We start from the raw sequence: 12197 nt of genomic DNA, 5'->3' as shown, positions 1-12197 counted from the left end.
GGTACAGACCCCCCTGGATACAGGAGTCGTAGTACAGGTGCCTCTTGCGCAGAGGGGCCGGGGGTACTATTCTCCGCTGTTTCTAGTCCCGAAACCGAATGGGTCCTCCCGGCCCATTCTCAACCTCAAGGCATTGAACAGGTTTGTGAAGGTTTCCAAGTTCCGTATGGAAACCCTTCACTCTATAGTTCTGGCCTTGGAACCTGGGGACTACATGGTCTCCCTGGACATACAGGATGCTTACCTGCATATTCCTATAGCAGCGTCACATCAGCAATACCTGAGGTTTGCTATTGGCAACCTCTATTACCAGTTTTGGGCGTTACCTTTTTGGTTTAACTACGGCTCCGCGAGTCTTCACCAAAGTTATGGCGGTAATGACGGTGGTACTCCGCCGTCAAGGGGTCAGGATACTGCCGTATCTGGCCGACTTGTTAATCCTGGCAAATTCCCCAGAACTTCTCCTACGTCATCTGGATATGACTGTCCAGTTTCTACAAGCCCACGGGTGGCTCATCAACTGGAAGAAATCCTCCCTGGTCCCTGCTCAGAGCATGGTGCACCTGGGAGCGCTATTGGACACTCACAACCAGAGGTTGTTCTTGTCTCAGGAGAAAGTCCTGAAGCTTCAGGACAGGATTCGTTGCTTCCTTTCTCGTCCGCAAGTGTCGATACATTCGGCGATGCAGGTGCTGGGCCTCATGGTGTCAGCATTCGACATGGTGGAGTATGCTCAATTCCATTCTTGCCCCCTCCAGAAGCTGATTCTAGCCAAGTGGGACGGTCTGCCTCACCGGATCAGGTCTCACATGATCTCATTGACTCCGGAGGTCCGTCTGTCGCTGCTATGGTGGCTCCGGGACCGACAATTGTGCAGGGGCCGTCCATTCTGGATATCCGACTGGGTCCTGTTGACGACAGATGCCAGTCTAAGAGGTTGGGGTGCAGTGCTGGAGCAACACTCCCTTCAGGGACGGTGGACCAAGGAGGAATCTCCTCTCTCGATCAACATTCTGGAATTGCGGGCGGTCTTCAATGCGTTGAACCTGACCCAGCATTTCATTCAGAACCGTCCTGTTCAAGTACAGTCGGACAACGCCACCACGGTAGCTTATATAAATCATCAAGGCGGCACTCGAAGCTGCTTGGCAATGAAGGAAGTCTCACGGATTCTACATTGGGCGGAACGCCATCTACCGACAATATTCATTCCGGGAGTCCTGAATTGGGAAGCAGACTTTCTCAGTCGTCAGGACGTACATGCCGGCGAGTGGGGCCTCCATCCAGAAGTGGGGCCTTCCAGACGTGGATCTGATGGCGTCTCGACACAATCACAAGGTTCTGGTCTTTGGAGCAAGGACAAGGGATCCTCAAGCAGCATTCGTGGATGCGCTGGCGGTGCCGTGGAGGTTTCAGCTGACGTACGTGTTCCCTCCGGTGTCACTCCTGCCCAGGGTAATTCGGAAGTTCAAGCAAGAAAAGGGAAATCTGCTTCTCATAGCTCCAGCGTGGCCCAGACGGCACTGGTTCTCAGACCTGCAGGGCCTATCGTCAGAGCATCCAATTCTACTTCCACAACGCCCAGACCTCCTCGTTCAGGGCCCCTGTGTCTACCAGGACCTAGCCTGGCTGTCTTTGACGGCGTGGCTCTTGAAGCTTCCGTCTTAAGGGCTAAAGGGTTTTCTGAGGCGGTCATTCAAACTATGTTGCGGGCCCGGAAACCGGCTTCGGCTCGGATTTACTATAGGGTCTGGCATTCCTACTTTGTTTGGTGCGCATCTAACGATTATGACGCTTCCAAGTTTAGTAGAGCCATGTTGTTGGCTTTTCTTCAGCAGAGCCTGGACTTAGGCCTGCGTCTGGCCTCCCTCAAAGTTCAAATATCTGCCTTGTCGGTGTGGTTTCAGAGAAAAATTGCGACCTTACCTGATGTGCATACCTTTACTCAGGGTGTGTTGCGTATCCAACCTCCCTATGTCTCGCCTGTGGCTCCTTGGGACTTGACGGTGGTTTTGGAGGCGCTACAAGAGTCTCCGTTTGAACCTCTTGGTTCAGCTGATCTTAAGTGGCTTTCCCTTAAGGTTGTGTTTCTGCTGGCTATTGCTTCAGCTGGAAGAGTGTCGGATTTGGGTGCCTTGTCTTGTAGTTCACCATATCTGATATTTCACCATGACTGGGCGGTTCTTAGGACTCGTCCCGGATATTTACCTAAGGTGGTTTCTTCGTTCCACCTTAACCAGGAGATTGTGGTTCCGGCCCTGGTCTCTCCTGACTTGTCTCCCACAGAGCGGTCTTTGGATGTGGTACGGGCTCTCCGTATCTATGTGAAGAGAACTGCTTCTATTATGAAATCTGATTCTCTCTTTGTGCTGTTTGGATTTCACAAACGGGGCTGGCCTGCTCACAAGCAAACTTTGGCCAGATGGATTAGAATGGTGATTGCACATGCTTATGTGAGGGCTGGTCTATCGGCTCCTGCTCACATTACGGCCCATTCTACTAGGTCTGTTGGACCTTCTTGGGCAGCCCGCCGTGGTGCAACCCTTGAACAATTGTGCAAGGCGGCTACGTGGTCCTCTGTGAACACGTTCATAAGGTTCTATGCCTTCGATACTGCCGCTTCCCAGGATGCTTCCTTTGGACGCCGGGTTCTTGTGCCCGCTACAGTGCGTCCCCTCCCATAAGGAACTGCTTTAGGACATCCCCTATGTCTTTCCTTGTGGAGCCCAGTGTACCCCGCAGCAGAAAACGAGTTTTATGGTAAGAACTTACCTTTGTTAAAACTCTTTCTGCGAGGTACACTGGGCTCCACAAGGCGCCCACCCTGACGCACTTAGCTTCTTTGGGTTGGTATGGCATTAGCCGCTGACACTTCTCTTGTCGTGAGAGTGTGGTGTATGTGGCTACCAACTGTTGTCGTCTCTTTTCCTGCTACTGCATTGGACTGGTTAACTAAAAACTGAGCTCCTGTGCAGGGAGGCGGGGTGATAGAGGAGGCGGCGCCATGCATTCTGGGAACAGTCAAAGCTTTTCAGCCTGTTGGTGCCTCGGATAAAGATCCTACTCTACACCCCAATGTCTTTCCTTGTGGAGCCCAGTGTACCTCGCAGAAAGAGTTTTAACAAAGGTAAGTTCTTACCATAAAACTCGTTATTTGATGTTGTGCACTTATATTTTTGTGAAATCTTGTTCGTTATAAAGTGACATTAAGTAGCTAGAGAAATATAACTGTTTTGGTGAGTGACAGAGAATGGTAAAAGAATGAAGGCACATGGGCATTAATCGGCAAGAAAATTAGAATAAAGGGTAGAACACTTACATTACAGTATCTTAAGCTGGGTACACACGTCGTCTGTACACGCAACTCAATTTCTAAAATGCTGCTAACGACTAGGGGGGTCATTCCGACCCATTCGCACGCAGTGGTTTATCACTGCGGTGCGAACGGGTGCGGAATGCGCATGCGCGGTGGCCGCAGTGCGCGACGTTGCCTGGCGACAGGGGTCGCCGGGTTACGTCGCGGCTAAAGAAGAAAGCAGTCTCAGGACGGACCGCAAAGAAGATTGACAGGAAGAGGGCGGTGCAGGGCGGATCCGGACCGTTTGGAGCCGTTTTCGGGGAGTGGTGAGTAAAACGCAGGCGTGCCCAGGTGAACGGAGGGCGGAGGAGTGATGTCAAAGGCGAGCCCATCATCGCTGGATCCATCGTACAGGGTAAGTAGGTATAGGCCTAGTCTTGATTTGAGTGAAAAAAAAATTGCTTAGCAGGGCTGCACAAGCGATCGCAGCCCTGCTAAGCTAAAATACACTCCCCCATAGGCATAGACTAATTGATCGCAGCAGCAGCAAAAAGTTGCTGGCTGCGATCAACTCGGAATGACCACCTAGGACCAGTGTGTAATGTACCAACAACAAACTACATGTTAAATTAGGCTGATATCCAACAATTTGGTAGTGTCAGACACCTCCTGTATATATCGTTTTGGTCCTTTGTAAATTGCTCAGTCTATATGCACAATATCGTTTGTCTGGGAGTTCAAGGGAAATCGTGAGCAACATCATATCATTTGCATGCCGTCTAATGTCTAATGTGTACCCAGCTTTCAAAAGCCAGATGATATCATTCAGTTGCAGACATGTGGAACTAAGCACATTGTGATGTATTCAACTTTATATAATCTATTAAATCATTGTCTCAACATTCAGTTCTGGAACCGAGTTTCCACTGCAGTTCATCTGAGAGCATAAAAATGAATACCAAAAATCAATACCAAATGCTTTCTGAGAGTGGGAAAGATATGCCTCTCCACGAAGAGCCATGGGGCATGAATTATAATGCAAAAAAACAAACAACAATCTTGTGATAGTGTCTTTATTGCTAACAAATATGTACATTAAGATCTAAAATCATTTTAAACAAAAACATAACTTAAAATAAAGTCCACATGTATGGTTACCATTTCATGCCTGTGATTAATGTTTTATTATTATCAGGGGCTTCACTCGGGTCAGTGACACCCGGTGTGGTGAAAAGCTCACACGTGCAACATAATAACATAATAGAGGGTGTGGTCTTGCAGGTGACTCCGTCTTCATTACTCCGGATGCGTGCCCAGCATTCCCAGAGATACTGGGCTACCCTGGAGACTTGTCTGGCTGCCCGGCGGAATCCTACAATGTGACAGGAGCCGAGTGCTGCATATAATGTTACAGTGCAGCACCCGGCTGTCACTGAAGAGGAGTCTCCATGTTGGTGTCACCCTTAGAGAGTGACACTTGGGTGTGGCCCACACTACCCTAGTGATGCCACTGATGATGATGATGATGATGATGATTATTATTATTAATAAAACATAGAAAAAAGCAAAAAATTTATAAATAAATAAATAGTGAAACGCTACCATCCAGAATAATGTTTAAACATTTATTTTCACCATAAAAAAACAATTAAAAAAGACAACAAAAAAATCAACAACATACATGTAACATACATACGTCCGGTGTTAAATTACAATTATATCAACAATTTAAAACACCACATATGATTAAGTAGTGATCCTGGCTGCCAAATATACACTTTCAGCGATTAGTATATCCACTGGTGACCAATCTGGTCTCAGTGAAAATAAATGTGTCAAAATTATTCTGGATGGCAGCGCTTCACTATTTGTTTTTTGCTTTTTTTTCTATGTGATATTGTGGAGACGCAGTGATCTCCAAGTGTGAAGCTGCTGCCGACCATTGAATATAAATAGAGATTACTTGAGTGGTCAGTGCCTAGTTTGTATTTCTTCTGCTTATTAATAACCCATATTATTCTATTTAATAACAAACAATATTGTCTTTTTTTGTGCAAAGACACACCACTTTATCAACAGAAAGACTGGTTCAAGGAGACGTTTGACTACTTGTTTAAACTTGCTAACTCGCCAGAGGCAGCTGAAGCTGGTGTTAACTTTCTGTCAGGGTAAGACACTTTCCAGAGCTTGTACCCGGTAAGCAACGACATCTATAGACGGTGTTGCATAATATAAGCCTATGGTCTTCCTATTCAATTCTTCCCAGAGAGCGATCCAATTAAATACCTCCCAGTGTCCTCTGTGGCTCGTGTGTTGGTCAGTGCACATGTAGTAGGACTCCCAGGTCATAAACCGAGATGTACTATCGCACAGGACAGCACTTTTTGGAAGAGCTATCCTTTGGTATGCACGTACAATTGGAATTAAAATTTCAGAGTTATTAATGTAGCTTTACATGCAATAAGTGGCGGGATGTATCACATCCAAAATGTGATGCATAGTAAATCCCACCCCTTGTTTATGTCATTATTACTCTTCTGAAAAAATTCCAACCATAACTGAAACCAGAAAAACATGGGCATTCAACTGATATGTCTCACAACCATAGTGGCCTTCTTTTCATACTTTGTTTCTGGGAAGCGAGGTGGGGGACGCTTATATACACCAAGTGGGTGGGGCAGACTTGTCATGAAGCCCTACATGCCCCCAATGAATACTGAGTGGCAGGAGTATGATGAGGCAATTCTCCTCATATTATTCTGTGTTTTGTGGAATGAACGGGACTTGATTTCACAATTCATATCATGTATTGCAAGCACTCTCCTGAGTGAGTGAGTATTAAGTCTAGAGGTTTCCCTAGAGCAGAATTAAGCATTTGTAGGTACTGGGAGAATTTAAGACAGGGTGCCGGATGAACACCCCCCAATGAGAACAGGAGTGTCTCATCTAGAAGTTTGCTGGCAAATTTTAACAAGGGGGGAAATCCACTAAAGTGATCCAGTGTGTGCCATCAGAAGAGTCATTGCCGAGTTGCGTTACTTTCTGAAGAAACTCTGACCAAGACAGGACCTAGTTTATGGTAATCTAAACAACTCTCCCTCCCCCCCCCCCTCTCCAATTGGTTGCCTCACCCCAAGTACTGTAAGAGTACCTCTGCACGGTCCTAATTCCTTACCTGCAAAATCAGTCCCTGACCCTCTCCCCAATCAGTTCACAGATCCTAGGATTTGGCTTTGAAAAAGCACAACATAATAAATTCAGCCCTAAGATTTATTGCCTGGGAGCCCAGACACCACAGGCCAGGTAGGTCTGGGAAATGCTTTGCAGGGATCAGGTGGGAAGAAGAAATGTGTTGCTATGTTTGTACAGTGGTGAGATAAATGTGTTACTACTGGGCCGTACAACGTAGAGACGGGGCAGTGGTGTGTTACCACAGAAGGTAGGGGCACTGTGCTACTACAAGTGGTTAAATGGATTACAGGGGGAAGAGTGGAGAAAAATAAGAGATGAGGGGAACAGCATTGATCAGGGGCACTACATGCATTACCCTAACCATATACCCACTACCCGCTTACATAATTATATCCTAATGAGGACATTGTTGATAGGCATGGCATAACTGCAAACATACTTTTTCCTTTATTCCATTTAATGTATTTTTACGCAGTTTGATAGTGGCCGCTGATTCTGGCGTCGGTATTTCAAATGCCTGGATCCCATTCGTCTGGAAGCACACTGCATCCCTTTCAGATGAATATAGACTCCTGTTTGGCCCTCAGACCACGTGTTCAACCTGGCTTGCTGTGCTGTGTAAATGGGAAGCCGGGTCGATGCTACCCGTTTCCTGGGGGTTATTCTGACCTGATTGCGCGCTGCCATTCATCGCAGCGATCAGGTCAGAAGTGCGCATATGCTGGCGCCGCAGTGCACTGGCGCATGGCTCACAGCCGACGGCTGTCATTGCATAGCGATCGCCTCTGCCTTATTGACGGGCAGTGGCGGTCACTGGGCAGGAGGGGGCGGTGGCGATTGGCCGCCGTTTTGTGGGCATAGTCCGGCCAACGCAGGCGTGGCCGGACCATGCGGGGGACGAGCCGCAGCGGCTGTGTAACGTCACATGCAGCCGCTGCGACACAGGCAGCGACGAGTAGCTCACAGCCAGCACGCAAAAGCTGCGCTGGCCGGGAGCTACTCCTGAAGTGCAAAAGCATCGCGGACTAGCCCTATGCTGGGCGTCCCCCCGCATGTCAGCGTTCCTGATCGTAGCCCTACAAAATTTTGCAGGGCTACGATCGGGTCTGAATTAGGCCCCCTGTTCACTCTGTGTGGATGGGTGGCACTTGGAGATCATGTCATCTCTAAGCGCCGCACCCATCACATCACTGCTAACGTCACCAACCCGGCAATATACTGGTGGCGAGGGGCCTGAGGTGGATCACAGCTGTGAAGCACCCGTGTCAGGCTCCCGGGTGCGACCCGCCTCAGGCGGTATAAAAGGGGTATTAATGACCTTGGTGTTAATTCATTATTTTGCATTATAAATATGTTGCTTCAATAGACATCAGATTGTAATGGCCAAAGTTGCTTCTAACTTCCTCTAACATCCTGAATAAGAGAAAGTACTGAATAGTAGGGACATCTATGGATTGAGAAGTACATTTCAAGCCGGCAAATTTCAAACCTGGAGCTGTTCACAACTATGCTAAAGTGGCAAAGTTAATGAATATGTATTCTCTAGTAATTAAATCTTTGTAGTTTATTATTGCCATAGATTCCAATAGTTAGTTTTTCTGTGCTGATATTATATTGCCCTTAGTTAAACATAAACTGTCAAGTCACGTTATAACCACCTCTTACATGTGACGTCAGTATCGCGTAGCCCATGAAGTATGTTGCATATCGTGCGCTGGCTTGGTGTGTATATAAGATGTGCGATAGGCCGTCTGCACACACATCACTCGTTGCTGTCATGGGTAAAAGGGATGATTTATCAGAGTTACAAAAAGGGATGATTATCGGCTTCCGGGCCAAGGTTATTTCTGAAACTGCGCAATTTGTGAACTGTTCACGTGCTGCTGTGGTGATGGTGTATCGTGACTTGACAAATGGCACCATTGCAAATAACTGATGTGGAAATTGCGGAGCACCACTTCCCATTGATGTGAGAGGTGAATGTCGGCTATGAAGGTGCGCGAGGGTCAACCGACACACTACAGTGGAGAAGCTCACAGTCACAATGAACCTGGGGCTACCCGATATGTGTCTAAAACGACCGTTCAGCAAACCCTGCTTTGACAAGGTCTCTGAACGGTTACTCTGGCTGTTAGCCGGTGGTCATAGTAATTTGACTCGATCGTGTATGTTTTAATTATAAATATGCAGCGCCTGTGGCCAAATTACCTGCATATTTATAAGATTGTTGTGGGTATTAGCATTACCCTTAATTTGAAATGCACTCCAATAACACAGTAGCACATGTTGAAGGCATCCTCTACTTGTTCTAATTTAATGCTGTGTATGTTTTAATTATGTTCACAAGATGGCAGGTTTTTAAGACCCCACCGAAAGACGCCTTCCCATTTTGGTGGCAGGTAGTCCTGGGCTTTCGCATGATGACTGAAGCAGAGCTGGCAAAATTCCCATCTTACACATTTGGTCAGTTCTTCACAACATTGAAATGCCAGCCTTCACTTTATCTGCCATGGATGGAGAAAATGTATGTTTGTGTCTGCTTTATGGTTGTCATTAAAAATTCAAAGTTTCCCAAAGAACTTTTTAGACTCATTTGTGTAATATTGCAGTTTAGAGGGATCACCTCATAGCTCTGTAATGAAATTCAGTATATTGCAAAAAGCTCAAAGTACACTTACATTATGTTCATGTCCTGTGACTTAAAGTTGACAACACACTAACCCTTGTTTTTTTATTTTTTACTTGTACTGTCAAAGGTATAAAGTAAGGAATAAATGTATGTATAGCACTATATACTGTATGTTCTAAAAACTCCCTTCTACATAGATTAAACTCTTTTTGTAGATTTGGTTCCTTCACCATAACCCTTCTGTCTTCTACAAGTATGTAACTGCCATTATTATTTATGTCTGATAATCCTCCCATAACATAACTACATGGGGGCATCGCTCACACAATGACACCATTAATGTTTTGGCTAAATACAGTAGTTCAAAAATGAAATAGACCTGGCAAAGTGTAAGTAGTGACCAGTCTATTTATAACCTGTACAGATAAAAATTGTAAAAATGTATTTAGCACATGCCATAATAGCTATAATTAAGCAATTTACTTATGATAATACAGCAGTGACACCCAGTGGGTTCAAGAGGTACTGCATGTCATTAGAGGACAGAACTATCACAAAAAGTATAGAATTTCCAATAAAGCCCTTCCAAACAAATATAGTATACTGTATGTCTATTTTAACCATGAGGCTCATCCTAGTAAATATATATATTTTTAAATAGCTATTTAATACTCACTGCATTTATACTCTTCCCTGTCACAGGTTTAAACGCAATGGAGGATATGTGCAAGAGGGAAAGGTAGACAATATCTGGCAGCTATATGGCAGTTATGATGTGGTTATGAACTGCTCAGGACTAGGATCAAGGGATCTGATTGGTGACTTATCAGTATATCCTGTGAGAGGACAAGTATTGGAGGTCCAAGCTCCCTGGCTAACACACTTCATCAGAGATGGTGATGAGAACACTTACATTTACCCTGGAATAACTAGTACAACCATTGGTGGTACAAGGCAGAAAGATGACTGGACGATCTCTCCTGATGCTCAGACTGGAAAAGAGATTTTAGATCGCTGTAGTAATCTTGAACCTTCCCTGCATGGAGTTTTGGTAATCCAACAGAAGGCAGGTTTGAGACCAACTCGATTAGCTGTGAGAGTCGGAAAAGATATTTTTGTCAAGAATGGACAACTGCTCCATGTAATTCATAATTATGGGCATGGTGGGAGTGGATTTTCCATCCATAGGGGAACTGCCAAAGAAGCCACTGAACTGCTGCAAGACTTGATCTCAACAATAACTAATATTTCTGTTAAATCAAAATTATAATTGTAAGGATTTTTTAATTATATTAATCTTTGTATTTTTTAATTCTAGTTTATAGTTGATATACAAATAATATGAATCCACAAAACATAAGTCTGAATGAAGAAAAGGGTTGTCTATTTGTCTGGACAATGAGACAGTCCCACAGACACCACAACAGTTGTGAGAGACAGATCTGAAGATGCAATCAAAATATGTTTACAGAATATTCTTTTAACCACCAAACAAAATATAGGTTAACTCTATCTACATATTTCATGCTAATTACTTCATTGTATCTAACCAATCATATTAAGCGTTATGTTATTGCAGAGAGGCAAACAAATGAACAACACTTAGGCCCATTACTCACGTACTCAGAAGTACTCAACACCTGTTTTTATTGTAGCCAAAAACATAGCTACATGGTGTATGAGAAATACAGGGTGATTCAAAAGTCGCAATACACCCTTTTGTTTCAAAAACTGTGCAGGAAATGGGAAAACTGAATACTCCAGTAAGGTATGGGTGAGGTGGGCTATCTTTTAGGCTATGTACTGAACATGGGCGCCATCTTGAAATCGGCCATCTTGAATCTAAGTCAGTTTTTCAAATGGAAAGGGGGTCATGTAACATGTCAAATAACATCAGACTTTGCTGAAAAGTTTATTGCTGCAAACAGATTTGAAATATTATAAGTTATGGTTCAAAAGTTACAACACTTTTTTGTTGGAATTACAGGCTGAACTGTTCTCCATAAAGAACAGTCATTTAATGTGTGGGTGTTGTGCTGCGTTGTGGGCTCTTTACGAAGGATGCCAAAACCATTGTTGAGGTTGCCTCGTCAGTAGCACTTTTTGGATGACCACTCCGTGACTTGTAAGCCACAGTCCCAGTTTCTTGGAATTTGGAAATTAGGCACCTGACAGTGTTATGTGAAATTGGAGGTCTTTCTCGGCGCCGGTTGTTAAAATATGCAGCTATGACATGGAAACTTTGTTCTCCAAACATCAAAATGACCTCAATTCTCTCCTCTTTTGTCAAAGCCATCTTCAGTTACCTCCAACAAAAAAAGTGTTGTAACTTTTGAATCATAACTGCTATTTCAAATCTGTTTGCAGCAATAAACTTTTCAGCAAATTCTGATTTTGTTTGATATACATTATCTAATAATTATTAGGTACTTGCGGTAGAGGCGCTCTGGGTTAGGACATACGGTAGCAGACGCTCTCCTGGTTCACGTGGCTGCTACGAAGGGAGGAGGTAAAAGGGTCCCCCAGGTGGGACCCGCCACTAAATCACGTTGCTGATCACAGTCTAGGGAGACGGACTGCGACGCTGGTGTGGACACTGTCACCGAGCAGGGACCCCACTAAATCCGCCAGGGCATAGAAGTACAGGTCGGGTGTACTAGCGCCCCTATTGGTAAGGCTCTGTAGCACCGGCGGTGAGGTCCAGCATAGGGGAGCCAGTGCTTGACTTGTAGCCCCTCCCCTGGCCCAGGGCGCCATCTCCTCGCAGATTTCCCGCCACACTCTTCCGCAGTTCATGACAGAGATACTGGGCGCCATCTTCTGAGCTTAGCTGCTGCTGGTCTCTCGGATTGCAGGGCAAGGTCTCCCCTGTAAAGCCGCCTGTACACAGTGCTGAGACTTTACAGACATTTGAGTATTGTACATGTCTTATTACAGACAGCGTTAGTTAAGAAAGAGTGTACCTATTACAGAATATATTGTACGAGTATTCTGATATATACCTCCAGTCTAGTCCAGTGCAGTTTTATTTTGCTTATAATAATCTCTGCATTGCCTGTGACTGTGTGGGCCTGTATC

General features: G+C 45.2%; 1 protein-coding gene across 2 annotated transcripts in view; it reads left to right on the top strand.

Moving 5' to 3' along the window:
- Nucleotides 1-10637, top strand: part of DDO (D-aspartate oxidase) — a 65716-nt gene extending 55079 nt beyond the window's left edge. Inside the window, exons 3-5 of one of the 2 annotated variants that reach the window (XM_063917131.1) lie at nucleotides 5358-5466; nucleotides 8838-9014; nucleotides 9822-10637. In XM_063917131.1, the coding sequence (XP_063773201.1) occupies nucleotides 5358-5466; nucleotides 8838-9014; nucleotides 9822-10389 (854 nt within the window). In that variant the 3' untranslated portion in view covers nucleotides 10390-10637. Of the gene's footprint in view, nucleotides 1-5357; nucleotides 5495-8837; nucleotides 9015-9821 lie in introns of both variants that reach the window. The other variant, XM_063917132.1, reaches the window with a different exon arrangement.
- Nucleotides 10638-12197: the final 1560 nt, after the last annotated feature.

This window comes from Pseudophryne corroboree, chromosome 4 (assembly GCF_028390025.1).
Source record: "Pseudophryne corroboree isolate aPseCor3 chromosome 4, aPseCor3.hap2, whole genome shotgun sequence".
Lineage (NCBI taxonomy): Eukaryota > Metazoa > Chordata > Amphibia > Anura > Myobatrachidae > Pseudophryne > Pseudophryne corroboree.
This window is presented reverse-complemented; position numbering and strand designations above follow the sequence as displayed.